The sequence below is a fragment of the Selaginella moellendorffii genome, unplaced genomic scaffold (genome assembly GCF_000143415.4).
Source record: "Selaginella moellendorffii unplaced genomic scaffold, v1.0 SELMOscaffold_13, whole genome shotgun sequence".
Classification (NCBI taxonomy): domain Eukaryota; kingdom Viridiplantae; phylum Streptophyta; class Lycopodiopsida; order Selaginellales; family Selaginellaceae; genus Selaginella; species Selaginella moellendorffii.
Genome location: NW_003314274.1, coordinates 581,232 through 608,413, shown reverse-complemented (window position 1 = coordinate 608,413; position 27,182 = coordinate 581,232). Strand labels below are relative to the sequence as shown.

The window sequence follows — 27,182 nt, the reverse complement described above, 5'->3', positions numbered from 1 at the left end:
GTTCGAGCAGTTGCAGGCGAGCTAGTAGCACGGCTGCAAATCTTTTGGAGCAATCACAGCAGGCATTCAGCAAGCAGGCGGCGAGGTTTCTGGAACCATGCATAGATTGAATTCAAAGACAAACTGATTCTTTTCTTGGTCCCGAAATTACCAGGCCACGCGAGTGGATCAATCGCTGGAGCTCTTTTACGCCATGATCTCGGCTCGTCACCTTTGTGAGCATTCTCTCGTGCCGCAAATTTCTTATCCCAGTTGGCACCTTCTCAAGAACCCTTGCATGATGTTAACTAGATCCACGAGGAGCACACGACCCTCCTCGCAAACAGGGTCCTGGAAACTGAAGCCCTGCCTACTGCACAAAACATACACCTTCTTCCTTCCTTCTACGTACTTGGAAGGTGAATTTGCAGCTCTAGCCCACTTGGCCGCTTCGTCCTGACTCACGCGGCCTTCCTGTCCCTTGAGCTGGAACCAGAACTCGTACACCTTCCCGTCCACACCAATCAAGAACACTCTCCCATCCGTGCATGCTGTCCCCTTTTTGCACTTGAACACGAAACCAGCGCCTGTGGGTTGTGCCTCAGTTGGGTGCACATAAGGTCTACTGTCCGCCCCAATCATTTGTGTATCACCTGGGGTATAAAACCTTTCCAGCTGCGGATTATAAAACTGATACTTCTCTTCAACCACTCCGTCACCCGGAGCCGCAACCACAACTCTGGTGTCAACCAGCCTCTGGCTCCCAAGGGCCCCCGGAAAGATCTGACCAAGAGAAACCGTTCGGCCTTCCAACACCCAGAGCGTGGCATGCAGCATGTCGAAAAAGCCATCCTTCAGCACGTCGCCTACTGCTGGCTGGGGCCTGAGAGCTACTACCCTCTCTGGGATCCCCAACCTCAGTCCAAGCGCATGAACAAGTAACATCGGGCTCTTATAGACAACTCCACCGCCTTCCACCTCTTCAGAATACACATAACCTCTGAAACATGCTTCTTCCTCCCTCGTCATCTGCCCAACAGGTGGCCTTGGCATCACCACCCCAGTGAGGCAAAGCCGAATCATTCGTTTCACGTTGTCGAGGTTCCCCTGCATGACTCGATCAACATATGGCTTCAGCTGTAGAGTCACAGAAGTTCGTAAGTGCGCAATGAAATCCCTTGCTGGAAGTTCCAGACCCTGCGCCTGTAACCATGCAGTGTAAATGTACCAAATCAGCCTCGGGACACAGCCGCAGTCTTCTAGAAGTATTTCCAGCTGCGTCCGAAATTCGTGAAAACGATTATCCTTGATAGACATACTTAGTACCTCCACCGCTGATTTCAAATCCAAGGGGGGTAATGTGACGTTCACCTTGAGCCAGTCTGTTAACCCGTACTTCCCGCCTACATGAAGAACTGTTCCTGCTAGAAGAGTTATAAAGGCAATGTTGCAGTCCTTGGCGATGGAGTTTCCCGCTAAGGAAGTCATGACTGTCACTAACCAGGAAAGCATGCCGTTCAGGAAGGCTTCACCATCACAGCCAGCTCCACTCACTTCCCTTCCCAGTTGCTGCAACTCATCCACCAAAAGGTACAAGGCAACCATCTGATTCTCCGGTACCGCAAGCCCTTTCCTCACATGAGCTGAAACCTTCTGCACAGACACGCAGTCATCTCCCGCAAGGATCTCATTCTGTAGCGCAGACGGTAAGTCACTCCAAGGCTTGCCAAACAGTATCTGCGAAACTACAGACACCCGCAGAAAAACCCGGCCAGAACGGTAATCACCTCTCTCCTTACAGACTGCCACAAAAGCCGGATGCAGAAGATGAGGTGATGAATGGCCAACAGCCGAGCCACTGAAGGTGATGTACACCGCTGCCGTAGCTCCAACACGATGAAGCTCCTGCAATGCTGATGCCCTGCCTTTAAGCGCCTCTCCAACACGCTCCTTGGTCTCTAAAAGGAATCGAGTCTTCCCCACTCCGGCAAGGCCCTCCAGAGTGATCAAGAGCGCCTGCTCTCCACTAATCCCGCTAGATGCGAAAGTTGTGAAGTTCTCGTCAATCATCTCTGCGAGCTTCTGCACGAGGCCGTCTCGACCTCTGAACGGAAGCGTGAAGTCGCACCGAGAAGGGCACCAAATTCGGTAGCCCCTCCTGAGGCACTTGGGGCACTGTATCATAAGATAGTCAGCAAAGAAGGCAAACAGACTAGCACAAACAAACCCTTACCTACAGTTGGGCGAGCTTCACGCAAATGGAAAGCGAACTCACGAGGAAGCGGATCATTGCGCCTTTGCAAGTGTACAATTTCCATCCAGCCACAGGGGCCAAAAATGGCATGCACCAAGGGGAGATTTTCCTGAAGCCATGTTGCAAACGCTCCAACATCAGCTAGATCCCCTGGCACGGGCTTGAACGCTCTTCCCCTTTTGATTAACGTTGCCTCCACTTCATCTGGCGGATGGATATGCACACGGCGCAGAGGAAAGGGAAAGCCATACGTTACCCTAATGAGAAATCAATTTTTTAGGGAAGATAATCAGATCTGAAGAGAGAAAAATCAATTTTGAAGTCATAAAAATACAGCCATGGCACAGTGGCACAATCTGAGAAATTATAATTAGTACTCCCCAGCAAATGTAGTGGCCTTGGATGAAAATGCATTCGTTTTTCTGAAGTCAAAAGTTCTAGTTCAACAGTCGTACCAGCATTCAGCAAGCAAGCAGTAGCAAATACCACATTCAGTTGGTGGTTAGCAGATTCCACAGCAGTTGTCGAAGCCGTTTAAAGAATTTGGAGAGGGTAGGAGCTTGAAGAATATTTTACAAGTTAGATTTCGATGTTACGCATTTTGCCTCGTGCGTGAATGCCTACGTGTTAAGGATTGTCTTTGGCGAGCCAGTGATTTAACAGATGTCACCATGCTCGTCCCTTGCATGGCGTTCATCTTTGCAAGCCTCTTCTCGAGTTGCTGCTGCTCCACGGAACCCATCTCAATGGCTCGCAGGTCATCAAGTCTCTCGTCATTGCTTTCGTCGGCGTCGTAGCGTTCAGGCTCCATCTCAGCCAAGAGTTTGAGCATCCTCCTCACGTAAAACACTTGTTTGCACCGGCGAAACGTCATCCAGGCGATGACAGGAACAAGCACGGCGGTGGAACACCACACAAGCAAGAGGCTGTCCGATCTGTAACTTGATTCCCCCTTGACCACTACCAAAACTTGGAGGCCACGGTTCGTGATTGGAACCTGGTCTGCAAGCAATCCCCAGGTCCTCAGTTTCTCCTGCCTCTGGATCTCGGCTGGAGTCACGGTGATGATCGCCGAGTACGAGCCGAGAGCGAGCACGGAGTTACTGACACACAGAAGTGCCGTTTTCCAGCCCTGTGATCTCACCAAGTTTCGGAAGAACGTGAGCTGGAAGTTGATGAAAGGCTGCGCCGCAGCTACGACCGCGATGAATGCGCCGGGGAGCGCGACCGCGGTCACCCAGAAATCGGTGCCGGGATGCTCGAGATCTAGCGCCGAGCTCTGTGCTTGGATGTAAGAATTCTTGACTTGAGACATGAAAGAGCCCAGGATTTCTACCAGTGTCGTCGTGATTCGCAAGTCGAAGGACAACGAGGAATCCAAAGATGATCCGGTGGTGTTGTCATCGATCCCCAGCAAACACAAGCGCCTGTTTGGTCGAGTGATGCTTGTCACCCTCTCGTTGAGCCTGAATCCCGCAGCTTCCGGGGCTGTTTTCACGTCGAAGCTCTGCAGATCAAGACCTCCCAATAATTCCTGGTTGCTCCTGTCATGCGCTGGATGAAGTTCCAAGCCTTTGCAGAGATCGAGCTTGGCGTCGAGGCTTCTCAGATTCATTCCACTCAAACTCTCCTTGCTCATGCTCCAATTATCGAGGGTCAGCACTTTGGACGCGACCGAGTTCGCCAGGATCCCGCCGTCCTGCTCTTCCCACAAGCTGAAAAACCCCAACTTGCTTGGGGAAGAACCAGGGATCGCTTGGAGCACCACGGGTGTGAACTTGACGCAGCTTGGAGCCTCATCCAGGCAGAGGAATCCCAAAGCCCACATCGTGATCTCCATGCTTCCCAGCTTATTGATCTTGGAGACCGAGTGGAATTCCATGAGGGAAGCGTTCCTGGTGGACAGGAGTCCCCCTTTCTCGCGGATCTCCGCTGTGAGATTGCTCTGGCCAGTGAAGTTGGAGACCATGTACCCCAGGAAGGCCTGGTCGCTGCTGGATTGCAAGTACTGGAGGAACTGCCACCAGTTGCATTTGTGCGAGGCGTCGCCATTCATGCTCAAGATGGCGCTGAAGCATGAGAGAGCCGCAAGGTCGCCCTTGTGAACTGAGATTGAAGCTCTCGCTTGGAGATCAACCATGGTCAATATGATCGCCAAGATAGTAGCTAGTGACACAAACTTTTGCTTCTTTGTCATGATAGTGAATCATACCAGATGCAAGCAAAGATTTGAGGTACTGCTTCTGGATTTATACATCCAATCTCAAGGGAAAGACGTGTACTATGTGGGACTATATCAAAGAGATGGTGAGTCAAAATGGGACACCAACGATGATACATGGCAACTGGACAATCTGGCTTCACGCAAATGGATAGCAAACTCATGAGGAAGCACATCATTGCGCCCTTGCAACTGGACAATCTTCATCCAGCCACAAGGGGTAAAAATGACCAATGGTAAATTTTCCTAGACTCCAACAGTGGTGGACAAGGCTATAATTCTGGACGTGTGCAGCATCAGCAGAAGCAAGTAAGCAAGCATGCAAAGCTAGTTAGCAACAATTGACAGGGAGGTGCCTGCAAAGTCTTTTTTGGAGAAGAAATAAATTGAATTCAAAGACAAATGAATTATTTTCTTGGTTTTGAAATTACAAATTGCCTTTAAGCGCCTCTCCAGTCTCTAAAAGGAATCGAGTCTTCCGCCTGCTCTCTGTTAATCCCAGTAGATGCGAAAGTTGTGAAGGTCGTCAATCGTCTCTGCAAGCTTCTGCACAAGGCCGTCTCGACCTCTGAACGGAAGCGTGAAGTCGCAAACCACATCCGAGAAGGGCACCAAATTCGGTAGCCCCTCCTGAGGCACTTGGGGCACTGTATCATAAGATAGTCAGCAAAGAAGGCACACAGCAACCAGCCAACCAGCACAAACAAACCCTTACCTTCAACTGGGCGAGCTTCAAAGCGAACTCACGAGGAAGCGGATCATTGCAAGGGGCCAAGAATGGCATGCACCAAGGGGAGATTTTCCTGGACCCATGTTGCAAACGCCCCTACATTAGCTAGATCCCCTGGCACGGGCCTGAAAGCTCTTCCCCTTTTGATTAACGTTGCCTCCTCCAATCCCACTTCATGTGGCGGCGGCGGCGGCGAGGGGAAAGGGAAAGCCATCACCCTAATGAGAAATTAATTTTTTAGGGAAGATAATCAGATCTGAAGAGAGAAAAATCAATTTTGAAGTAAGAAAACTCAATTTTGAAGTAAAAAAAATACAGCCATGCCGTTGAGCATGGCACAGTGGCACAATCTGAGAAATTATAATTCGTACTGCCCAGCAAATGTAGTGGCCTTGGAATTTTTTTTGATGAAAATGCATTTGTTTTTCTGAAGTCAAAAGTTCTAGTTCAACAGTCGTACCAGCAAATACCACATTCAGTTGGTGGTTAGCAGATTCCACAGCAGTTGTAGAAGCCGTTCAAAGAATTTCGAGAGGGTAGGAGCTTGAAGAATATTCTACAAGTTAGATCTCGTCCTACGTGTTAAGGATTGTCTTTGGCGAGCCAGTGATTTAACAGATGTCACCATGCTCGTCCCAGGCATGGCGTTCATCTTTGCAAGCCTCTTCTCGAGTTGCTGCTGCTCCACGGAACCCATCTCAATGGCTCGCAGGTCATCAAGTCTCTCGTCATTGCTTTCGTCGGCGTCGTGGCGTTCAGGCTCCAGCTCAGCCAAGAGTTTGAGCATCCTCCTCACGTAAAACACTTGTTTGCACCTGTAAAACGTCATCCAGGCGATGACAGGAACAAGCACGGCAGTGGAACACCACACAAGCAAGAGGCTGTCCGATCTGTAACTTGATTCCCCCTTGACCACTACCAAAACTTGGAGCCCACGGGTCGTGATTGGAACCTGGTCTGCAAGCAATCCCCAGGTCCTCAGTTTCTCCTGCCTCTGGATCTCGGTTGGAGTCACGGTGATGATCGCCGAGTACGAGCCGAGAGCGAGCACGGAGTTACTGACACACAGAAGTGCCGTTTTCCAGCCCTGTGATCTCACCAAGTTTCGGAAGAACGTGAGCTGGAAGTTGATGAAAGGCTGCGCCGCAGCTACGACCGCGATGAGTGAGCCGGGGAGCGCAACCGCGGCCACCCAGAAATCGGTGCCGGGATGCTCGAGATCTAGCGCCGAGCTCTGTGCTTGGATGTAAGAACTCTTGACTTGAGACATGAAAGAGCCCAGGATTTCTACCAGTGTCGTCGTGGTTCGCAAGTCGAAGGACAACGAGGAATTAAAAGATGATCCGGTGGTGTTGTCATCGATCCCCAGCAAACACAAGCGCCCGTTTGGTCGAGTGATGCTTGTCACCCTCTCGTTGAGCCTGAATCCCGCGGCTTCCGGGGCTGTTTTCACGTCGAAGCTCCGCAGATCAAGATCTCCCAATAATTCCTGGTTGCTCCTGTCATGCGCTGGATGAAGTTCCAAGTTTTTGCAGAGATCGAGCTTGGCGTCGAGGCTTCTCAGATTCATTCCACTCAAACTCTCCTTGCTCATGATCCAATTCTCGAGGGTCAGCACTTTGGACGCAACCGAGTTCGCCAGGATCCCGCCGTCCTGCTCTTCCCACAAGCTGAAAAACCCAAGCTTGCTTGGGGAAGAACCAGGGATCGCTTGGAGCACCACGGGTGTGAACTTGACGCAGCTTGGAGCCTCATCCAGGCAGAGGAATCCCAAAGCCCACATCGTGATCTTCATGCTTCCCAGCTTATTGATCTTGGAGACCGAGTGGAATTCGATGAGGGAAGCGTTCCTGGTGGACAGGAGTCCCCTTTTCCCGCGGATCTCTGCTGTGAGACTGCTCTGGCCAGTGAAGTTGGAGACCATGTACCCCAGGAAGGCCTTGTCGCTGCTGGATTGCAAGTACTGGAGGAACTGCCACCAGTTGGATTTGTGCGAGGCGTCCCCATTCATGCTCAAGATGGCGCTGAAGCATGAGAGATCCGCAAGGTCGCCCTCGTGAACTGAGATTGAAGCTCTCGCTTGGAGATCAACCATGGTCAATATGATCGCCAAGATAGTAGCTAGTGACACAAACTTTTGCTTCTTTGCCATGATAGTGAATCATACAAGATGCAAGCAAGATTTGCTTCTGGATTTATACATCCAATTTCAAGGGAAAGACGTGTACTATGTGGGACTATATCAACGAGATGGACTATATCAACAAAATGGGACACCAAGCTGGAAGGAGACTTTGAATACAGAGAATATTCCAAATGGCGTTTTAGCATATTCCTGTCTCGGCCACGTCGGATAGACTAGGGTTTTCTTTCTCCCTCCAGCTATGGCGCAGGTGGAGCTGCGGCGTTTCTCTGCGGACACGGCACTCTACACTACTGCGGCGGTGTTTCTTGTCACACTCTTGCTTCTTGTCTCGGGTATGCTGCGATCTTGCCATTCTTTTGTGAACTCGAAAGAACTCTTTACTCGGTTTGATCAGTGCTGGTGGCGTCGCTCAGGCGGAAGAAGCGCAACACGATCGTGATTCTGGGGCTTAGTGGATCTGGAAAGACTGCGCTCTTCTACCAGGTAAATTCTCCTTCGAAACTTTTTTCTAGAAGATTATAGACTTTGTTCTGGTGGTTTTCACAGCTTCGTGATGCATCGCTCTACGAAGGAACTGTTACATCAATGGTGCCAAACGAAGACACTTTCCTTCTCCACTCAGAGATTTCCAAGGTAGAAATTCTAGCGAGAACTTGCAAAACCTAAGCTTTCCTTCTTCTCTACTTTCCTTTTCAGAGTGGAAAGATCAAACCAGTTCACGTTGTTGATCTGCCGGGACATCCTAAGCTAAGGCCGCTTCTTGATGACTATCTTCCAAAAGCTCAAGGTATTCTCTTCATGGTTGACGCTCTAGACTTTGTTCCAAATGTCCGATCCACTGCCGAGTAAGTAACTTGTGACACACTCCTAGTCGATAAAAACTTCTCCTTTTTCTCGTGTAGATATCTCTACGAGGTACTTTCCAAGCCACTGGTTGTGAAGCGAAAACTCCCGGTGCTGATTGTGTGCAACAAGTGTGACAAAGTCACGGCTCACTCGGTCGATTTCATCCGGAAGCAATTGGAAAAGGAGCTGTACGTTCTTAAACTTCATTCCAAGTCAAGTTATCTTAGAAGCTCTTCGTTTCCCAAATTCCAGGGACAAGCTGCGAGTAACCCGGACAACACTCGAAGGCTCCGACGTTGCGGCCGAAATCAAGCCGGGCATCGATGGCGAGCCATTCAAGTTCTCTCACTGCGTTAACAAAGTTACCATGGTCGAAACTTCCGTGATCACCGGCAAGGTTGGCGAGGTCCAAACTTTTATCCGAGAGCAAGTAAAACCATGACAAGAAAAACTCGGCTTTATTTTTCTTGTTCCACTGTTTCTCTTTGTAACCAGCGAAAGTTTTACATGGGAAAAATGGTCCCCGTTCTCTGTACAATTTGACAAAAAACTAAAAACCTTTGATTTGTACACCAGCTTTGCTGCTGCTGTGAGTAGCGTGGGCCTGTCCCTCAGTCTATACACCACCCAAAAAGAATGCGGCCAAGGAAAGGATTCTTCCTGACCTTACTGTTAGTTTCGTGATCCCAAACTTGCTTGCCGGAGTAGCTTTTGGAACTCGGCCAAGCTGATCCTCCCGTCTCCATCGATATCTCCCTCCTCCAAGAGCGTGCCAAGCGACCCTTTCAACCCCGTGTACTGCAAGCCAAGTTTCGAGTTGAGAGATTCGTCGATTGTCGACGGACCAGAGTCGTGGTTCTTCGCGGAACATACCTGCTTGAGTTCTTCTGACGTAATGTAGCCGTCTCCGTCGACGTCGAACTGGTCAAACGCGGCCTTGGAACGCTTCTGCCACTTATCGGAGCCCATATCCTCCAGCTGATGAACGTGCAGCGTTGCTGCCACGAACTCTTCGAAATCGACAAGGCCGTCGCAGTTGCAGTCCATCTGTAGCAAAACAAAACCAGCGCTGGGTCAATTTCAATACAAAAACATTCTCTCAACGTGGGTCTTGTGCTACTCACAGCTTGTAGGATCTCCATGACCATTGATTCTTTCAGGTCCCAGGGACGGTCTTTGGCTAGAGCCTAGTCAAGAAAGTCACGATTCGAATTGGTTCCCGCCAGACCAGAAAGGAAGCGAAAGAGAAACATACCTGTTTCATCTCTTCTAGTGATATACTCCCGCTTTTATCAGCATCGATAGCGTCGAATTGGTCACGCAAAGCTGCTATGTCCTCTGGATCGAGTGTAGTAGCCAAAGCCTGGAGAGCAAGCATCAAAATGACGTCCAGAAAGAACAACGCGTTCGATTAACTTACACGAAAGGCAAGTTGCTTCAGCCGGCTGTATTTCACAAACTCCCTCATGTTCGAAAGTACAGAGATGTCCAGCGGGATTTCCAGAGCGTCGCCTCCTTCACGTACCCAAGGATGAGCTGTAAGGCGCACAAGAATCCAAATGAGAAAACCATCCAACGCAAACGGACCGAGAAACTACTTACATAAAGCCTGCGCAGCAGTTAATCTGGCACGGGGATCTTTCACAAGGAGCTTCCTTACAAAATCTTTGGCACTTGAGCCAATGGATGGCCATGGCCTTTCTCGAAGATCAGGTTTTCTTTTCAGCACCTGGAGTTGAGAAGAATAAAACGTTTATCGTAGCTAGAATCGAAAGGTTGCTTACCTCATTGAAGATTCCAGCTTCCGTCTTGTCCCAGAAAGGTCGCCTTCCACATAGCAATATGTATGTGATGACACCCACACTCCAAACATCGGACTCTGGCCCAGACTTTCTTTTCAGTACTTCGGGTGCTACATAGTACGCGCTTCCAACAACATCATGGAATCTCTTTCCTGTGAGACAAGTTGGAGAACAGCTGAATTGATGTAGTGCAATGCGTGGTGCTTACCAGGCCTGATAAAGTCCGATAAACCAAAATCTACGGCTCTGAGAAGAGAGTCGTCTTGCTGGGACTTGAACAAGAAGTTCTGGAAAAAAGTAAAGTTTTTTCTCGATCAATCTCTCGACGCATGCCAGAATTGCTTACCTCTGGCTTTAAATCACGATGGACGACACCGTTTAAGTGGCAGCGAGCAACAACCCTCAGCATTTGCCTGACAATAACCGCCGCGTCTTTTTCCGTGTATCTCCCTTCCTTCCTGTCGATCAGAAACGCAGGAATAAGCCCAGGCAGAAAAACAGCAACTCGAGAGCCTACTTTGCTAGAATTCGATCGAGAAGCTCTCCACCTTCGCACAGCTCCATGACGATATATACGAACTCATCGTCCTCGAAAGCAGCATGGAACTGGACCACATTCTCGTGGCCTGACAAAGCGTCCAGTATCTTCACCTCCCTCTTCACATCCTCGATGGAAATCGGTAGTAGCATCTGCGACAACGAGATTGGCGATCAACATGCAATCAAACCAAGCGATCGAGGCACACACACACACACACACACACCTTCTTCTTCTCGATTCGTTTGACAGCCACTTTGTCTCCAGTCATGAGCTCCACCGCCGAGTAAGTGTACCCGAATTGACCGTGCCCGAGAAGCTTTCCGATCCTATACTTGCTCTTAAAGTCCCTGCCATACCCAAAATTTGTGCGTAGCCCAAGAGGGATTGCGTTGTTCTTCCTGTTGTGCCCAGCCGGTCTCACTCGCGATTTCGCATTTCCAGTAGCTGGATCCTGTTTTCGCCGCTTGGGCACCGAGAAGCAAACTCCCATGTTCCCGATCAAAGCCCGATACCTGTCTTTTTCCAAACGATGGATGGATCTTCTCCACGGCTACCCTGATTCCAAAACGATCCAGCAATAAAAGAGAGGGATCCCTCCCGCTAACGAAACAATCTCGTTGACCTTCCACCCGCCGATTGCTCAGGGCGGCTCATCCACCGATGACGCGGAATGTAGGCGGTGATGCCGCACGCCGTCTTGGAGGAAGCCCCCAGGAAGCTGCGCGAGCTTAGAACACGATCCTTCCGGAACACGAAAACTTGAAGCAATCCCTAGAAATGCTCTCGATCGAGAGAAGCCTCCCGATCGATGCGCTGCGGTGCGATGAAATGTGGCGGGGCGGCAGAACGAGCTGCTGGATCGAGGACGCGCGCTCCAAAATTTCTAAAGCACGCAAGAAATGCAACCCCAGCGGCGAGGATGGGTACACGTGGACGGCACGTGATTGGGCACGTGTTTTAGCTGTCTAAATTGATGCCTGGAATCGAGCCTGAAACCTCTCCCCGTTAGTGGAATTTTTCCTCCACTCACAGCACGCCACCGTGTCCGAAGACTGTTGTCCGTTCCACGTCATGTCCACGGTGTTAACTATGCGTAATAAGGCGAGGTAAAAATATATGAGATTGGGAGCTTCTCTCGTTGTCGTTGCCCAACGTATCTATTTCTCCCTTTCGACCGACTTTGCGAGATTATTCTTAGAATAATCTCTCCCAATGATCTCCTCCTTTTTACCTCGCATTTACTTTTTCAAACCCTCTGTCTCGATCGATTTTGTTGCGCCGGAGTAGTAAAAAAGCTGCGCGATTTACCAGGAGCTCGCGCATCGTATCGCATCGCAGCGTCAATTCGACCATTTCACTTTCCTTCGCTTCGATTTCTTCTTCTTTCGCGCATTGAACCGATCGATTGATTCTTTGTTTGCAGAATAGCTGGAGCGATCGTCTATTCTTTGATCGTCTAGAATGCGCATTGCCTCGCAATCGCCATGACTCGCAGAGAGATTTTGGTGAGACCTTCTAGCATTTCTACTCTAGCATCACCATGACTCCCATTTGGGCAGATAGAAGATAGGGTAATATCGCGCGTCTTGGCGGCGCTTTTCACCGCGCTGTGGATCCATTCCAGTGCCGTGGGAGCTCTTTCGCCTGACGGTATGATGAGAGTATCGGTTCACAGGCCATAGCGCCATCGATGATCGTGGATGATTCGCAGGGCAGGCATTGCTAGCGTTCAAGGCGAGCCTCAACGATTCGGCGGGCGCGCTGCTGCTCGACTGGATTGAGAGCGATTCACACCCTTGCCGATGGACTGGAGTTTCGTGCCATCCTCAAACCACCAAGGTCAAGAGCCTGTGAGTGATTCTCTCTTCAAGTTCTTTCTTTTGTTAATTTTTTTCTTTCGAGGTAGAAACCTTCCATACCGGCGACTTGTTGGAACCATCTCTCCGGAGCTTGGGAAACTCGACAGACTAGCTCGACTGTGAGTTCTATTCTCCAAAGAAGAGAATGTAGGACTAACTGCTGATGTTTTCTAGAGCTCTTCACCACAACAGTTTCTATGGTACCATTCCTTCCGAGCTTGGTAATTGTACACGGTTAAGAGCCTTGTAAGTTCTTCCTTTTGCTTTCTCCATCCATTGTTTTTACCAAGTCTCTTGTCCATGTTTTACGGCCTCGGGTAGATACTTGAAGAACAATTACCTCGGTGGAACAATCCCCAAGGAGTTTGGAAGGCTCGCAAGTCTACGAATTCTGTAAGCTAATCGAGTTTGCAGCCTGTTTAATGTTGATACGAGTTGGATTCTCATTTGTAGGGATGTTTCGAGCAACTCTCTGACTGGATCAGTGCCTGACGTTCTCGGTGATCTAAAGCAACTTGTCTTCTTGTGAGTTTCTTCAACTTGTTTTTCATGAGTTAATACGTTTGTCGCAGAAACGTGTCCACAAACGCACTTATCGGGGAGATTCCTAGTAACGGAGTGCTCTCTAATTTCTCGCAGCACTCGTAAGTTTTCGGAGTGTTGCAGCTTCGACGCACTAATTGTTTCGTGCAACAGATTTCTTGACAACTTGGGATTATGCGGTGCTCAAGTCAACACAAGTTGCCGGAGTTTTCTCGCGCCAGCTCTAACTCCTGGCGATGGTGGTGAGCTTTTGACGTGCCAGTCGTTTCTTACTGATTTTTATTGCATCCAAACTGTAGTGGCTACTCCTCGAAGGAAAACCGCCAATTACTCAAATGGACTATGGATAAGCGCCCTTGGAACGGTGGCAATCTCGTTGTTCCTCGTTCTCCTGTGTTTCTGGGGAGTTTTTCTCTACAACAAGTTTGGAAGTAAACAGCACCTTGCTCAAGTAACGTCAGCCTCAAGTGAGTCCCATATTTTTTCTTAGAAAGAAGTCTAAAGCACTTTTTGTCTAAACAGGTGCCAAGCTCGTGCTGTTTCATGGAGATCTTCCTTACACCTCGGCAGACATCGTAAAGAAGATCAACTTGCTGGGAGAGAACGACATTATCGGTTGTGGAGGATTTGGAACGGTATACAAGCTTGTGATGGACGACGGCAATATGTTTGCTGTGAAGAGGATTGCGAAAGGTGGATTCGGCTCCGAGCGCTTGTTCGAAAGAGAGCTAGAAATCCTGGGAAGCATCAAGCACAGGAACCTCGTCAACTTGAGAGGATACTGTAATTCCGGCTCCGCGAGGCTGCTCATCTACGACTTCTTATCACACGGAAGCTTGGACGATCTCCTACATGGTAATCATTCTTTGAGAGCAGTAGCAAGTGCTAATCTCCTTTTCCTTGCAGAACGAGAGCCACACAAGCCATCCTTAAACTGGAACCACCGGATGAAAGCCGCGATTGGATCCGCGAGAGGCATATCATACTTGCACCACGACTGCTCTCCCCGGATCGTCCATCGAGACATCAAATCGAGCAACATCCTTCTCGACTCCAACTTCGAGCCGCACGTCTCGGACTTCGGCCTCGCCAAGCTCCTCAACGAGAACCAGTCTCACATGACAACGATCGTCGCAGGAACTTTTGGCTACCTCGCACCAGGTAACTCAAGAAAACGAAGAACTCGCGCTTAAGTTCTAACGCTTGTTTTCCATTCTAGAGTACATGCAAAGTGGACGAGTGACCGAGAAGAGCGATGTTTACAGCTTTGGAGTGGTGCTTTTGGAGCTGCTCAGTGGCAAGAGACCCACAGACCCCGGATTCGTGGCTAAGGGGCTCAACGTTGTGGGATGGGTGAACGCGCTCATCAAGGAGAACAAGCAAAAGGAGGTATTTGATAGCAAATGCGAGGGTGGCTCGCGAGAGAGCATGGAGTGCGTCCTCCAAATCGCGGCAATGTGTATAGCTCCACTTCCAGACGATCGCCCGACCATGGACAACGTTGTCAAGATGCTAGAATCTGAGATGATGCTCTCTCCCTCTCCAAGTGATTTCTACGAGTCCAGCTCCGAGTAAGTCACCCCATCTTGTAAATTTACGAATCCCCTTGGAAAGATTCTTTTAGAAGGATGCGAATAAATTTTCTTGTTGTAACAAAGCATAAAACGAGCAAGATCAGAGATGAGAATGTTTGCAAGAATTGAGTGATCAAAAGAAATTATTGCACAATGGTAGGGCCCAACGGGGCCTTTCAGACAAGACGATACAAATCCTTTGGCGGGATAATCCAAGATATTGATTAAAGCGTTGTGAGGAGGATTGTCTCCAGCAAAGCCTTGCAATCAAAGTAAGTAGCGCAGATCTTCCAAGGGCTCCATCAGTCGTCCATGGCTCCCCATGGCGACAAAGACGAAGAGAAGTCTCTCAGAGATCCTCTACTACTCCCGGACGAACAAGAGGAGAAGCTCGTCCAGGACGGGAGCTTGGATTTCTATGGATCTCCAGCGGTGGCTTCCAAAACAGGGGGTTCTCGCCTCTCCACTGCGTCGGCCTTGCTCGTTTTCATGCTCTGCTGCTCGCTTTCGCTCTATGGCGTCTCGTACAATTTGATTCTCTTCATGGTCTCCAAGCTCGGCCTCTCCAACGCGGCGGCCGCCACCCAAGTTAGCATCTGGAATGGCGTCCACGACTTGTCCCCGCTTCTCGTCGCTTACATCTCCGACTCTCACCTGGGAAGATTCAAGGCAACACTGGCCAGTTCTTTGATCTATTGCTTCGGATTGGCTTTGCTCTCGCTCTCGGTCCTGCTCGTCGAGAAGGAAGTTCACGCAACTTGGCTGTTCTTCGTGGCTCTCTACGTGATTGCTCTGGGGAAAGGATTTGTAGCTCCGTTACTGGCATTTGGGGCCGACCAATTTGATGGGAAAGATCCAGTCGAGGCCGCGAGGAAGAGCTCGTACTTCAACTGGTACTACTTTAGCTCCTCCATGGGTCTTCTCCTAGCAGTGGTGGGTGTGGTGTATATAGAAGACCGGCTGGGTTTTAGCAGCGCTCTCTTCTTTTGCACGGCCGCGATTCTTTTCGGGATCATGGTTTTTTCGAGCGGCACCAAGTTCTACCGATATGCTTCCAACTTGACAGGAAACCCATTCGCGAGGCTCTTGCAGCGTGGATCTAACAAGGGTGATCACTCCGACTTGGAGGGAATTCTCCTGGTGTGGCTCGGATCGATGGTGTACGAGGCAATGCGAGCGCAAACTTTCTCGCTCTTCGTCGAGCAGGCCGCGCTCATGGACATAAAAGTTGGCGGCTTTCGCGTCCCGCCGGCATCGCTCAACTCGTTCGATCCAATCAGCGTTTTGGTGTGGATGGTCGTCTACGATCGAGTCCTGGTCCCGGTGATGCGTCGAGCTACAGGACACTCGCGCGGTTTTACGTTCTTCCAGAGGATGGGAGCAGGGCTTGTGGTGATGACCGGGGCTATGGCGTGCGCTGCTGTGCTGGAAACAAGACGTCTCGCGAATTTCCACGACGAGCGCAACCAGATTAACGTTTTGTGGCAAATCCCCCAGTTCGCGCTTGTCGGCGGCTCCAAGGTTTTCTACTACGTGGGATTGATCGAGTTTCTCTATGACCAAGCTCCCGAGAACTTGAGAACTCTGAGCGCGGCCATGGCGTTCTTCTCAGCGTCGGTGGGGAGTTTTCTTTCCGGATTTCTCGTGAGCGTCACGTCGAGCATCACTGGAGAGCAAGGATGGATCCCGCGAGATCTCAACAATGGGCATTTGGATTACTTCTTTTGGCTGCTCGTCGCGCTGGGCATCGCAAACTGGCTCTTCTTCTTGGCCTCGTCCCGCAGATACAAGTTTAAAGAGTACATCCCAGAATCTGACTTCCACGATATTGTTGGAAGGAAGACAGCAATGTAAGCATGTGGACCAAGTCAGCAAGAATTTATCTCACAACTCCTCGAGGAAACCATAGAAACCAAGGCTAATCTTGCTTCTTAGTTAACAAACATGTAACCAATTATTTTATTTGCTAGCTCGTGGAAGGTATCATGTTTGCAAAGAAGCAACACGTTATGTTTGCACGTTCATATGAAATTTTCCAAATGAAGTCAAATCACAATTTTAGCTTTGGCATGATCACTAACAATGAATATAGATTTGGTAGAATTTATATTTATTCCCCTCTTGCAAATGTGAATGGCATATCCTTGACATATGTATAGTTTTCCAGCTGTGTAGTAGTGGACTAGTAGAGTTCCTCATAGGAATATTCCTCATTATGAAATACTGGTTTGCGATAGTGGATTATAAATTTGTAATGCCTCAATAACCATATTCTGGTTTGGACTTCCTAAATAGAAAATCCCAATGAGAAATTTCATGTCAGATTTTTTCTAATGGCTCTATTCTAATTCTGTAACATGACTTCTCTAATAATATGGAAACTTCAATAAGAATATTCCCCCTCTAGTCTGGACTTCCTAATAGGAGATCCTAATGAGAAATTTCCCATCAGATTCTTAATAATTCTTCCACTTAGAATGGTCATGAATCTCTTAGAAAGGTGCTAGCTAATACATGTGGCTCTAGTAGACACTCTTCAGATGCCATTGGATTCTTGTTTAAACATGGCCAAAGGCAATGTTCATAGCTTTTAGGAAGGACTTAATCAAGAGCCACTTGTGTTAACCTCTTACTGTTCTGCACATTAATGATGTTCATCTAGCTGATGGTATCTATAAGAGTCATAATGTGATCCTTTCCTATATAACCAACTCTTTAGCTTCTCTACTTTCAACCTCTCAATACTCTTGAAGGTTAGCATTTACTTAAAGCAGTAGCAAAGTCAATTGTGACACATGGATTTAATGTCAAGATGCCAGATTCATTGCAAGTGTGCTACATAACTTCAGCAAATTTGTCAACCATGAGCATGATAAAAAAGTTGCTCAATTCCAATTTAGTACTTTTGTTACGGCTCTATTGTATGTTTTCCTTATTGACTAACTCTCTAAGTCACTTCTTAGTAGACTTCAATATAAATTTTTTTCATGAATGCCAAGTCACCTTAAGGCTATGGGGGCATTTTCTATACATCAAACATATTGTAAGAGGTAAGAGAAACTAAAAATAAAGTAGGAAACATGTTCTCATATAGATATAATAATTCTAATTGCCTTTGCGAGTTTGATGTTGGTTCCTTTAATCTAAGATTGGAAATGAGCCCTTTAGTGATGGGCTTAAATAAATCCTAGATATTGTTTGCAGTTAATATTATTTTTCTTGTTGTGCCTTGACCCTTTGACAATGCATTCAGGAAAGTGGATTGTTGAATTGAATGCCAAGTATCTTAGGCTTCTCTTGAAATCTTCACACATTTTAGATATTGTAGTGAAATTTTTAAGAAAATCCTTAATATACAAGTAACTTACTTTCTTCCCTTCCAATTTGTCTATCCTAGATCATCATGAGATAATCATTATGCTAAAATCAATTGCACTCTAGACAACCTCAAAAGAAGAGAAGTAAGAAATAAAATTTCTCTCCTCTAGAAAAAAATGTCAACTTGAGATTAATTTTAAGCACAATCCAAGCTTACATTGATACACCAAAAGTTTTACCTCCAACAAAATTCATAAATAACATATATCACCCCATAAAAATTCCTAGAGGTAACCAATGTTAAAGATGGGGAGTTAAAGTTTCCCAATGGTTAAATTTTTCCTGGCGAAAAAGATTAAGAAAATTTTCCTATTGTGAGGCATAGGAAAAATAAAAAAATATTTACCATTAAGAAGACATTTTTCCTATTAGGTAATCTCATGCATATAGCATATAGTTATGCATAATATGTTCCATAATTATCAACTATCCATTTTAAGACATGAGAGTATAGAATTCCATAAGAGAGCCTCATTGTTCCCAACATTGGCCCTTTGGAGCATAAAACGTTAAACAAAGTTGTCTAATTAATATTTAATTTTTTATATTCTATAATTGATATTTGAGTTCTATCCATTTCATCTTTCTAATTTTAAATCCCATATCACCATTTTCAAAAACAAATCATATTCAATTACATGTTATGGAATACCTTGTGGCAATGTATGAACAATAGTGTCCTTTTTGGAATTTATATGAAGCACCATCAACTCAAGGTGCCAATTTGGTTTCACAATCTATAACAATTTCAACCTCTGCAATTGGAGAATCTTGGCCAGCTAAAAACCAGGGTGTCATAGATTGATAATAAAACTTAGATGTCATTTGAGACCACCATTGCCGCATGATATCTGCCTCTGCCCTATATGTTACAAAGAAGTTGAAGATGTAGAGCATATGGTTAATATGTGTTAAACCTATGCTCCACTACAGGTCCCTTGAGGTCTAGATCTACATATAATTCTTGCAAGCAAATATTGGGTCAAGGATATTTGTGAATTTCTACAAGAAATAGAGATCAAGTGTCAATCCTTAGTTATTGACACCATGCTCGCAATCACAGCGCAGTTGAGTTAGAAGTGAACAAGGGTGATAAAACTTCTCATTGCAAACACTGATGGCTAGATGAGGATCATGTTGAGGTTCCAACCCAAGATGCATTTGAAGGGGCAATAGGCAGGTTGATGAATCCAAAGGCAGGGAAAAGGCTTGGTGGTAGAAGACCTGGAGGAGCTCAGTGAACAAATGACTCACAAGATCATAAAAATAGTTTACTAATGCTTTTGGTGGGTGTAAATAGTTAATGAATGAATGAATAAATTACTAATTTATTTTTATGTGTTTAGCACTAAATCTAAAGCACTAACTTGCCTAACTCCTTTCTTTAACACAACACTAATGTCCCACATGCCTAGAATTCAAATCTTGGGCTTGTTGTTGAAGCACTTAGATCTTTTACTTGTTTGCTTTCAATAAAATTATTTTAATTAAAATCATATTAACAGAAGCATCATTCTAATGGTAAGCACGTTACACTTTGAGTCACTTAAAATTGCTCATATGTTAAAAATATGAAACACAAACTCTTTTTCAAGTTCATATATAGATCATAAAGAAATACATATTATTTTATAGTGCCAAGCATTTCCAATGGTTAAAACTATGAAAAAATTTAAGGCAAGTAATGTATAAAGCCATATTATCATTAAAAAGAAAAAAAGCAGAGAAGACTCCTGAAACTAATTGATATATTTTGCTCTTGTTTCTTTTAAGTATTTTCTCTTTAATAAAAATCAATATTTATTAAGTTAACTAAGGTATAAATTATTAATTATCAAGGTAAATCATCTCATGAATTAATTATCACTCAACTCATCAATTAAGAAATCCTTGATTCAAAACAGCCAATCACATTTTCCCCACTACAAAAGGGCTCATAAAATTTATAATTCTTTAGCTCTAACTTATTCTAGTTTTCATAGATAAAAGTTGTAAATGGAAACAATTTTATTTTTGAAACTATTATATCTTCCACAATAATTACTTTCCACTAGTATTGCTTTTGAAATTGAAACTACTATTTCTTTAAAGCTAGGTGTAAAAAAAAAAGCAAAACTCAATTATATATTGACATTATTTAATATACAAACTTTATTTAGATTTTATTCAAACCAAAAATTGTTATTGTGAATTCAAGTGTATGGTTACAGTGTTATATATTAGTATTAATATAATGGGATTTTGATAACCATCAAATTAATTTCAATCCAAACCACTTGCTCCTGTATTTAAGCTATGTTTTTTAGGTTAATTATATATGCATATTTTTGTTTTCCATACACTCACATTAGTGGATTAGTGAGATGAGGGGCAACTCTAATTATCTTTAAAGTGTGTTTAAATTTATACTTTTTATTTAGGTCTAACTTTTACATTGTCGTTTTTCTTATTCCTATAGCTTTTTCATTTCTTCTCTTTTTTTTTCATTTTCTTTTTGTTCATCTTTTGGCAAAATAACATAGCAATTGATGCAATTTCAATTCATAATGGTGTTCATAGTGTGTGGTGCAACTCTTTTTTCTTTTGTTGCCAATCCTTGTGTCTAATCAAATTTCCTCTATGGGAATTTTAGGGATGATGTGTATTATTTATAGTACTTGTTACCTATTATTTTTGGGATGATATCTAACATTTACACAAGTTCTTTATATATTTCCAAGGGATGGTGTTTCAATAGTACAATTATTTGAGTGTAACCACTCTTGCAAATTGAAGCCATTTCCTAAACATCATCAAGTGCACATTTGGATATGCTAACAACTATGACAATATCTTTTAATAATTGCATAATTTTCATCATAGGCTATATAAGTCAATTATGTAATTTAGTATTTATTAATTATTAGGGTTTAGGCCATACAAGAATGGATGGACCAAATTAAGTCTCAAATAAATAATTTATAATACTCACTTCTAGAGTCTTTTACTCTACACAAGGCCAAAAAATGTCAAAGTAGATCAAATTATATATGTTATGGCTAACACTTCATCATTGTGCAAGGATTATGCATATGATCCTTGCATGCATATCAAGGACTTATGCATGCACTTGCCCTATCCATCCTTGATGATGCTCTTCAACTTGCATAATAATATGAAATATTGCCTCTCCCATTTATGATTGCATATGTTTTAACTCCACTTCTTGTAAAAGATGATTCTATTTTGATGGAGGTTAACAGTGTTACTACTTGTGTTCAAGATAATCCTATTCGAATAGAGGTTGCTGCTATTTGTAATTATACAGTATTGCAAATGTTGTTAATGTTGTTCATATTATTTATCATTTTATCTAAGGACTATGAGTAGGCATTTGTGGATCTTAAAAAGGAGTTGCTAACTCTTCCAATTTTAACATATCCAAAATATACTCATCTTGTACGTGGATACTTTCATTATTAGTCTTGGAGGTGTATTGATACAAAAAAGCATGAGTGTGTTTAGTTAGTTTTATCCTATCTTATGCATGGATGCTTCTAATATGGATTTTAGAGGCGTGTTGATGCAAGAAAAACATGAGTGCGTATAGTTAGTATCATCCTATTGTATACATCAATTGTACATCACAATTAGCAAATATGAGTTACTCTATGACAAAAGAGTATTTAGCAATAGTTTGGGGTTTTGAAAAGTGTCATATGTACTTGCATGATTCTCAGATGTTATTAGAGGTTGATCATATTGTAATCACTTCATTATTAAAGTACTCATAAATGCCTAATACATATGATTGCAATTTTAGAAGCCACCAGTTATCCACCAATACTATAATCCCACGATAAATACCTTCATTCGTAAATGGCCTACAAGACAAAGAACATACTCATAAATGCCTAATATATATGATTTTAATTTTACAAATAGAAATATACCTTACTTAAGAGTATAGTATATTTTAAGTAGCCATTAATCAATAGGAATCATTTTCTTTAATACCAGATATAACACACTCTATCTCTTTCTCTTTAAGTCAACTGAAAAAGGGGCAATTGCTTAATAAAAGAGCTCTTAATGCTTATATTATCCCTATTTATCCTTTAAAATTTCAAAAATCCACAATGATAATATATTCAAATCTCATCCCATGATTATGTATGTTACAACTATACCTTAGGTTGGTTAGTTATGCTTGACTTACCCACTATCTCTATTATATATTTGAAACCCCTAATGGTTGATTATTGGTAATAAATATATTATTACTGCTTCTAATTACTTGATTTATTTGGTGGAAGTTGATGTTTTTACTAGTGCATTTGAAACTTCTCTTGGATATTTCTTCCTAAATCAAGTAATATTTCAATGTTCTTGTTTAGAATTGATTCTTTTGGATATTTATCCCATATTTATGGCTAAGGCATTTCACATTTTGATGTTTTAGCTAGAGATACACCACACTTTCTCAAGTGTTTATCATCTACGAATAGATGGTTTGATAGAATGGTTTATTTAGACTTTCAAAAGGATAATCATGAATTTTAGCATTTGGACTAGGACGGTTATTTGTCATCTCTTCCATATGCATATATTACATGGGTATAGAGTTTTGTTAGTGTTTCATTATATAAACTTTTATATAATCAAGATTTAATATAGCCAACAAAGTTGAGTTTACTTTTACAATTGCCATAAACTACTAATGCTAAGTCATGGGATAAACATTTAAAGAGTATTCTTCCATTTTTTAAGTGGAGTTTATAGAATACTTAGGTCATATATAAGTGGGACAATAGTAGTATTACAACCCCTATCATTATCCACTTATAGAGTATAAAATGGATGATCTAGTGTTAGTTAATTTTCCCAATTTTAATGTATGTGGTAGTGGAAGAGATAGTATTGAATGTTTCAGCAAGTTAGACCATAAATTTATAAGGTTCAGCATAACATTCAGCATGCCAATCCTCTATAAAATATATATGTACAACAACTAAATCATTTCATACAAAAGGATTAAAAATAAAATCCCTTAATAAATCCACTAGTTTATAAATTCTAAAACTATAGTATGTCAAACCTTTCAAGAATGTATTCTAGAGAAGAACCAAATCTTTCTTTTATATGAGGTCCAATTGTACAACTATAATGTCATATATATTTTGATAGCCATAGGATTTATTTCAATTTGAACTAGGATTTTTGGGTTAATTGTGAGTAACTTAATATTTATAGTTAAAACATCCTTTTAGGAAATAAAGTGTAATTTATTTTAAGCTACATCACTTACCAGCACCAAGTTATACCTCTACCACTGGCACTGTAGCACATGAATTTTTCTTAGTCACAAGCCGAAATAAACCTTGATATTTAAGTGTTTTAAGCTTCTTAACAACTTCTCTTCCATAGAGAAAAGAGTTGAACTCTTTCAAAAGCTCTCTAAAAGAGTTTTAGAGCATCATCTTAAGAGCATCCTTGATAGTCTTCAAGTCCAACATTTGAAAAGGTTGTAAGGACATGATGTGGTGGTAGGAAAGTAAGTGGGGACTCTCTACATCACTATTGTTGTTGTTATCAATGCTGTTGGGAAGGTAGCTCTTGCTTCCTAGCTAGATAAGCTTTGGCTAGGACCAAGTCTATCCTCTAAGATGCTAGTGTCATCAACAACACAAGTGGAAGCTTCAGCCCTCTTGTTGCTGGCTGGTACCATGTGATGGTGATGACATAGCACTACACAGGGGAACTTGAGTGGGCTGGCACAACTGTTGCTACTGTAGCAAAGAGCCAATAGGAAACTTGGGAAATAAGTGGGTAAGAGGCCACACCTTGAGTTTCCCAGTAAACTTCCACACCCAACCATAGTGGAGACATTTTCAGAAGAAAATATGATGGCAAAGATGGAGGTGAAACTTAAAATAGTGGTGGTGGAGTTAGAAAAGTTGGCGGTGGAACCACTAGGCACTATTACTATGGAGCAAAGGCAAGTGAAGACTATTGCTGCTGTAGAGCAGTAGCAGATAGAAATGATGAGGATGGAGGTGGAGCCACTTGAGTTGGCTACATAGGGGCAACACCAATGTTTGCAGCCTCCAACAAAGCAAGTTCCTCCAACTCTGATCCACCAAGATCACCAATATCACCATTGTCACCATCATAGTCATTGCTGTTATGTAAGCTGGAACAAAAGTTAGCAATAATCAACTTTTTAGTTGTTATAAACATCCAGTGACAACTTTCATTTTATGATATCATATGTTTAACATACTAAGGGTAATTATAGGTGCAAAGTTGATTTAAACCTTAAAAATCCATATAAAGTAGGAAATCTTTCTTCATCTCATAATTTGGCATCTTTGCCTAATGACAACCTTCATTATATCCATCATCACTTACACTATATTTCTCATAAATAAACAAAGAGCAAACCTTAGACCAGCTTCTCAACCTTAAGGCATTCCAACATTAAATCCCCATGCCATATTCATGTTAAAATATTTTAAGAATATTTTAAAATATTCTTGTGATTCATGTTACTTGTCGTGATGGTAATGTTGTTTGGTTGGAGAGCCTAGGCTTGAAAACATGAAAAAGACTAACTCTATAGAACAAGAGCAAACAACAAGAACTGCTAGAAATCTATTCAAAGACTTAGTGTTTATTGAGGTGAGACAGAAAGTATCACTCCCTCGAAAATATTGCTTAGGCAACAAATCTTTTATTTCCCACTCTCTCTCTCTACATGATCACTTGGCTAATCAATTTAATCTCCCCATAGCAGATACGAGGAATATTCCAGGGGATCAGAGGATCTCTGACTTCGTTATGTAAGATCTAGGATAGTGGTCAGATTTTTATTCCAATTCTTGCCACAGCCAAGGTTTTGTCACGAATTTGCTGGCCTATTTTAACCCTTACGGTTGATGCACCGATTGCACCAAAAGAAATTGGGAAGGCCCTGGATTGCGCTGGAAGACGCACCCCAGCGGCAAAGATACAACTGTGGAATAACTTATTCGAGCAGCAGAACTAAGAGACAGGAGGATCAGTCTTGGTTGGCAGCAGACAAATTTGCCTTCCGAATAGAACGTTTAAACTCTTAACATATTATACCTACTCTTTAAACTTGTAACTGCGAGACGAGGCCAGGAAAAACAGCCAGTTCGCGACGCCCAGCGCGACGAGCAGCCAAAAGAAGTAATCCAAATGCCCATCGTTGAGATCTCGCGGGATCCATCCCCGCTCTCCAGTGATGCTCGACGTGATGCTCACGAGAAATCCGGAAAGAAAACTCCCCACCGACGCTGAGAAGAACGCCATGGCCGCGCTCAGAGTTCTCAAGTTCTCGGGAGCTTGGTCATAGAGAAACTCGATCAATCCCACGTAATAGAAAACCTTGGAGCCGCCGACAAGCGCGAACTGGGGGATTTGCCACAAAACGTTGATCTGACCTCGTTCGTCGTGGAAATTCGCGAGACGTCTTGCTTCCAGCACAGCCGCGCACGCCATAGCCCCTGTCATCACCACAAGCCCTGCTCCCATCCTCTGGAAGAACGTAAAACCCCGCGAGTTTCCCGTCCCTCGACGCATCACCGGGACCAAGACGCGATCATAGACGACCGTCCACACCAGAACGCTGATGGGATCGAAACAGTTGAGCGATGCCGGGGGGACGCGAAAGCTGCCAACTTTTGTGTTCATGAGCGCGGCCTGCTCAACGAAGAGCGAGAAAGTCTGTGCTCGCATTGCCTCGTACATCACCGATCCGAGCCACACCAAGAAAATTCCCGCGAAGTTGGAATGATCAGAGAGCCCCGCGAATGGGTTTCCTGTCAAGTTGGAAGCATATCGGTAGAACTTGGTGGCGCTCGAAAAAATCATGATCCCGAAAAGAATCGCCCCCGTGCAAACGAAGAGAGCGCTGCTAAAACCCAGCCGGTCTTCGATATACACCACACCCACCACTGCGAGGAGAAGACCCATGGATGAGCTAAAGTAGTACCAGTTGAAGTACGAGCTCTTCCTCGCGGCCTCGACCGGATCTTTGCCATCAAATTGGTCGGCTCCAAATGCCAGTAGCGACGCCACAAATCCTTTCCCCAGAGCAATCACGTAGAGAGCCACGAAAAACAGCCAAGTTACACGAACTTTGTTCTCGACGAGCAGGACCGAGAGCGAGAGCAAAGCCAATCCAAAGGAATAGATCAGCGAACCACCCAGAGTTGTCTTGAATCTTCCCAGGTGAGAGTCGGAGACGTAAGCGACGAGCAGCGGGGACAAGTCGTGAACGCCTGTCCATATGCTAACCTGGGTTGCCGCCGCCGCATTGGAGAGGCCGAGCTTGGAGACCATGAAGAGGACCAAGTTGTAAGAGACCCCATAGAGCGAGAGGGAGCAGCAGAGCATGAAAACGAGCAAGGCCGGCGGAGTGGAGAGGCGAGACCCCCCTGTTTTGGAAGCCACCGCTGGAGATCCATAGAAATCCAAGCTCCCGTCCTGGACGAGCTTTTCCTCCTGTTCATCCGGGAGTAGTAGAGGATCTCTGAGAGATTTCTCTTCGTCTTCGTCGCCATGGGGAGCCATGGACGGCTGATGGAGCTCCTAGAAACTTCTACTTTCAAGGGTTTGCTGGAAGCCGTGCTCTACATGATTATCAATTCTTGCAAAAATTCTCCTCTAGAGTCGTAGCAACTCAAAGCTCTTGTCACGATATTAAATGAGTAAGTCACACGGGACTTACTATGAGCTGGACTAGTCGAAATCACTTACAGAGGGGGTTTGGGTTTTTATCCTTGGACTGATTATATCACATGGGTATAGGTTTTTTGAGCCAGGCCAAATTAGTTTTTTTGGAATTGAACTTTCACACTTTCCCTATTATACTTTTAAAACCCCTTTTGTTTGCTCCCTTTTCCCCTCTGGGGGATAATTGTTTTGGGTTTTCACTCTATAGTTTGTATTAGTATTTGGATTTGGATTTGGATTTAGATTTGATCTTGGTCTGAATTTTAGTCTTTGAATTCATTTTAGATTTCATCTCAGGCCCATCTCGAGTTCATCTCAAACTCCATTTCAAATTTCATCATGGGTCCATTTCAGACTCCATCTCAAATCCATCTTGAGTCCATTTTAAGTTCATCTTGGGTTCATCTTAGACTCCATTTTGGGTTCTATTTCAGTCTATTTTAGACTTTACCTCAGATCCATTTCAGACTCCACCTCAAACTCCATCTCGAGAGTATTTCGGCTTCATCTTCGACTCTTTTTTAAACTCTTTAGTCTCCATTTCAGACTCCTTCTTGGAGTTTTTTTTAG

The 27,182-nt window shown here is 44.3% G+C and overlaps 6 protein-coding genes across 8 annotated transcripts; 3 read left to right on the top strand and 3 right to left on the bottom strand.

Annotated features, from left to right (window-relative positions):
• Positions 1-86: 86 nt before the first annotated feature.
• On the bottom strand, positions 87-5,159 carry LOC9645322. Of its 2 annotated transcripts, none has more exons than XM_024674945.1 (2): positions 5,040-5,159; positions 87-2,100 (listed from the first exon to the last, which is right to left on the bottom strand). In XM_024674945.1, the coding sequence occupies exon 2, from the start codon at positions 2,047-2,049 to the stop codon at positions 244-246; it is 1,806 nt and encodes a 601-aa protein (XP_024530713.1). In that variant the 5' UTR covers positions 2,050-2,100; positions 5,040-5,159; the 3' UTR covers positions 87-243. The 2 variants fall into 2 exon arrangements, with proteins under 2 accessions (XP_024530713.1, XP_024530712.1); XM_024674944.1 differs by lacking the exon at positions 5,040-5,159 and adding an exon at positions 2,213-2,477 and having other exon boundaries at positions 87-2,154.
• A 2,384-nt stretch (positions 5,160-7,543) lies between these two features.
• LOC9645321 (signal recognition particle receptor subunit beta) lies at positions 7,544-8,746 on the top strand. Its single transcript, XM_002969894.2, has 6 exons — positions 7,544-7,662; positions 7,725-7,813; positions 7,877-7,963; positions 8,027-8,175; positions 8,233-8,364; positions 8,429-8,746. Exons 1-6 carry the CDS (start codon positions 7,569-7,571, stop codon positions 8,616-8,618), a joined length of 741 nt encoding a protein of 246 aa, XP_002969940.1. The 5' UTR covers positions 7,544-7,568; the 3' UTR covers positions 8,619-8,746.
• On the bottom strand, positions 8,678-11,396 carry LOC9645905 (calcium-dependent protein kinase 16). Its single transcript, XM_002969647.2, has 11 exons — positions 10,743-11,396; positions 10,496-10,668; positions 10,325-10,436; positions 10,187-10,265; positions 9,961-10,130; positions 9,779-9,905; positions 9,597-9,712; positions 9,432-9,539; positions 9,301-9,363; positions 9,050-9,223; positions 8,678-8,974 (listed from the first exon to the last, which is right to left on the bottom strand). Exons 1-11 carry the CDS (start codon positions 11,007-11,009, stop codon positions 8,849-8,851), a joined length of 1,515 nt encoding a protein of 504 aa, XP_002969693.1. The 5' UTR covers positions 11,010-11,396; the 3' UTR covers positions 8,678-8,848.
• A 313-nt stretch (positions 11,397-11,709) lies between these two features.
• Positions 11,710-14,584, top strand: LOC9645904 (LRR receptor-like serine/threonine-protein kinase FEI 2). Of its 2 annotated transcripts, none has more exons than XM_024674938.1 (13): positions 11,710-12,024; positions 12,079-12,169; positions 12,231-12,369; positions 12,426-12,497; positions 12,553-12,624; positions 12,700-12,771; positions 12,832-12,903; positions 12,951-13,022; positions 13,075-13,160; positions 13,221-13,388; positions 13,444-13,776; positions 13,828-14,082; positions 14,141-14,584. In XM_024674938.1, exons 1-13 carry the CDS (start codon positions 12,004-12,006, stop codon positions 14,494-14,496), a joined length of 1,809 nt encoding a protein of 602 aa, XP_024530706.1. In that variant the 5' UTR covers positions 11,710-12,003; the 3' UTR covers positions 14,497-14,584. The 2 variants fall into 2 exon arrangements, with proteins under 2 accessions (XP_024530706.1, XP_024530705.1); XM_024674937.1 differs by having other exon boundaries at positions 13,075-13,163.
• Positions 14,585-14,807: 223 nt separating this feature from the next.
• Positions 14,808-16,349, top strand: LOC9645320 (protein NRT1/ PTR FAMILY 8.1). The gene has a single exon (XM_002969892.1). It carries the CDS (start codon positions 14,808-14,810, stop codon positions 16,347-16,349), a length of 1,542 nt encoding a protein of 513 aa, XP_002969938.1.
• A 7,578-nt stretch (positions 16,350-23,927) lies between these two features.
• Positions 23,928-26,450, bottom strand: LOC9645903 (protein NRT1/ PTR FAMILY 8.1). The gene is made up of 2 exons (XM_002969646.2): positions 24,985-26,450; positions 23,928-24,045 (listed from the first exon to the last, which is right to left on the bottom strand). The coding sequence occupies exons 1-2, from the start codon at positions 26,448-26,450 to the stop codon at positions 23,928-23,930; spliced, it is 1,584 nt and encodes a 527-aa protein (XP_002969692.2).
• Positions 26,451-27,182: the final 732 nt, after the last annotated feature.

Excerpts from the sequence above, each read along its gene's own strand:
- LOC9645322 (XM_024674945.1), bottom strand. The coding sequence starts at position 2,049 with ATGATTGACGAGAACTTCACAACTTTCGCATCTAGCGGGATTAGTGGA.
- LOC9645320 (XM_002969892.1), top strand. The coding sequence starts at position 14,808 with ATGGCTCCCCATGGCGACAAAGACGAAGAGAAGTCTCTCAGAGATCCT.
- LOC9645903 (XM_002969646.2), bottom strand. The coding sequence starts at position 26,450 with ATGGCTCCCCATGGCGACGAAGACGAAGAGAAATCTCTCAGAGATCCT. Across the intron at positions 24,046-24,984 it reads CGCAGTTACAAGTTTAAAGA|CTTACATAACAGCAATGACT; the intron begins GTAGGTATAATA and ends CTTTTGTTCCAG.
- LOC9645904 (XM_024674937.1), top strand. The coding sequence starts at position 12,004 with ATGACTCGCAGAGAGATTTTG. Across the intron at positions 12,772-12,831 it reads CTCGCAAGTCTACGAATTCT|GGATGTTTCGAGCAACTCTC; the intron begins GTAAGCTAATCG and ends TCTCATTTGTAG. Across the intron at positions 12,904-12,950 it reads CTAAAGCAACTTGTCTTCTT|AAACGTGTCCACAAACGCAC; the intron begins GTGAGTTTCTTC and ends CGTTTGTCGCAG.
- LOC9645905 (XM_002969647.2), bottom strand. The coding sequence starts at position 11,009 with ATGGGAGTTTGCTTCTCGGTGCCCAAGCGGCGAAAACAGGATCCAGCT. Across the intron at positions 10,266-10,324 it reads ATCGTGATTTAAAGCCAGAG|AACTTCTTGTTCAAGTCCCA; the intron begins GTAAGCAATTCT and ends ACTTTTTTCCAG. Across the intron at positions 9,540-9,596 it reads TGAAGCAACTTGCCTTTCGT|GCTTTGGCTACTACACTCGA; the intron begins GTAAGTTAATCG and ends CTTGCTCTCCAG.
- LOC9645321 (XM_002969894.2), top strand. The coding sequence starts at position 7,569 with ATGGCGCAGGTGGAGCTGCGGCGTTTCTCTGCGGACACGGCACTCTAC. Across the intron at positions 7,663-7,724 it reads ACTCTTGCTTCTTGTCTCGG|TGCTGGTGGCGTCGCTCAGG; the intron begins GTATGCTGCGAT and ends CGGTTTGATCAG. Across the intron at positions 7,814-7,876 it reads AGACTGCGCTCTTCTACCAG|CTTCGTGATGCATCGCTCTA; the intron begins GTAAATTCTCCT and ends TGGTTTTCACAG.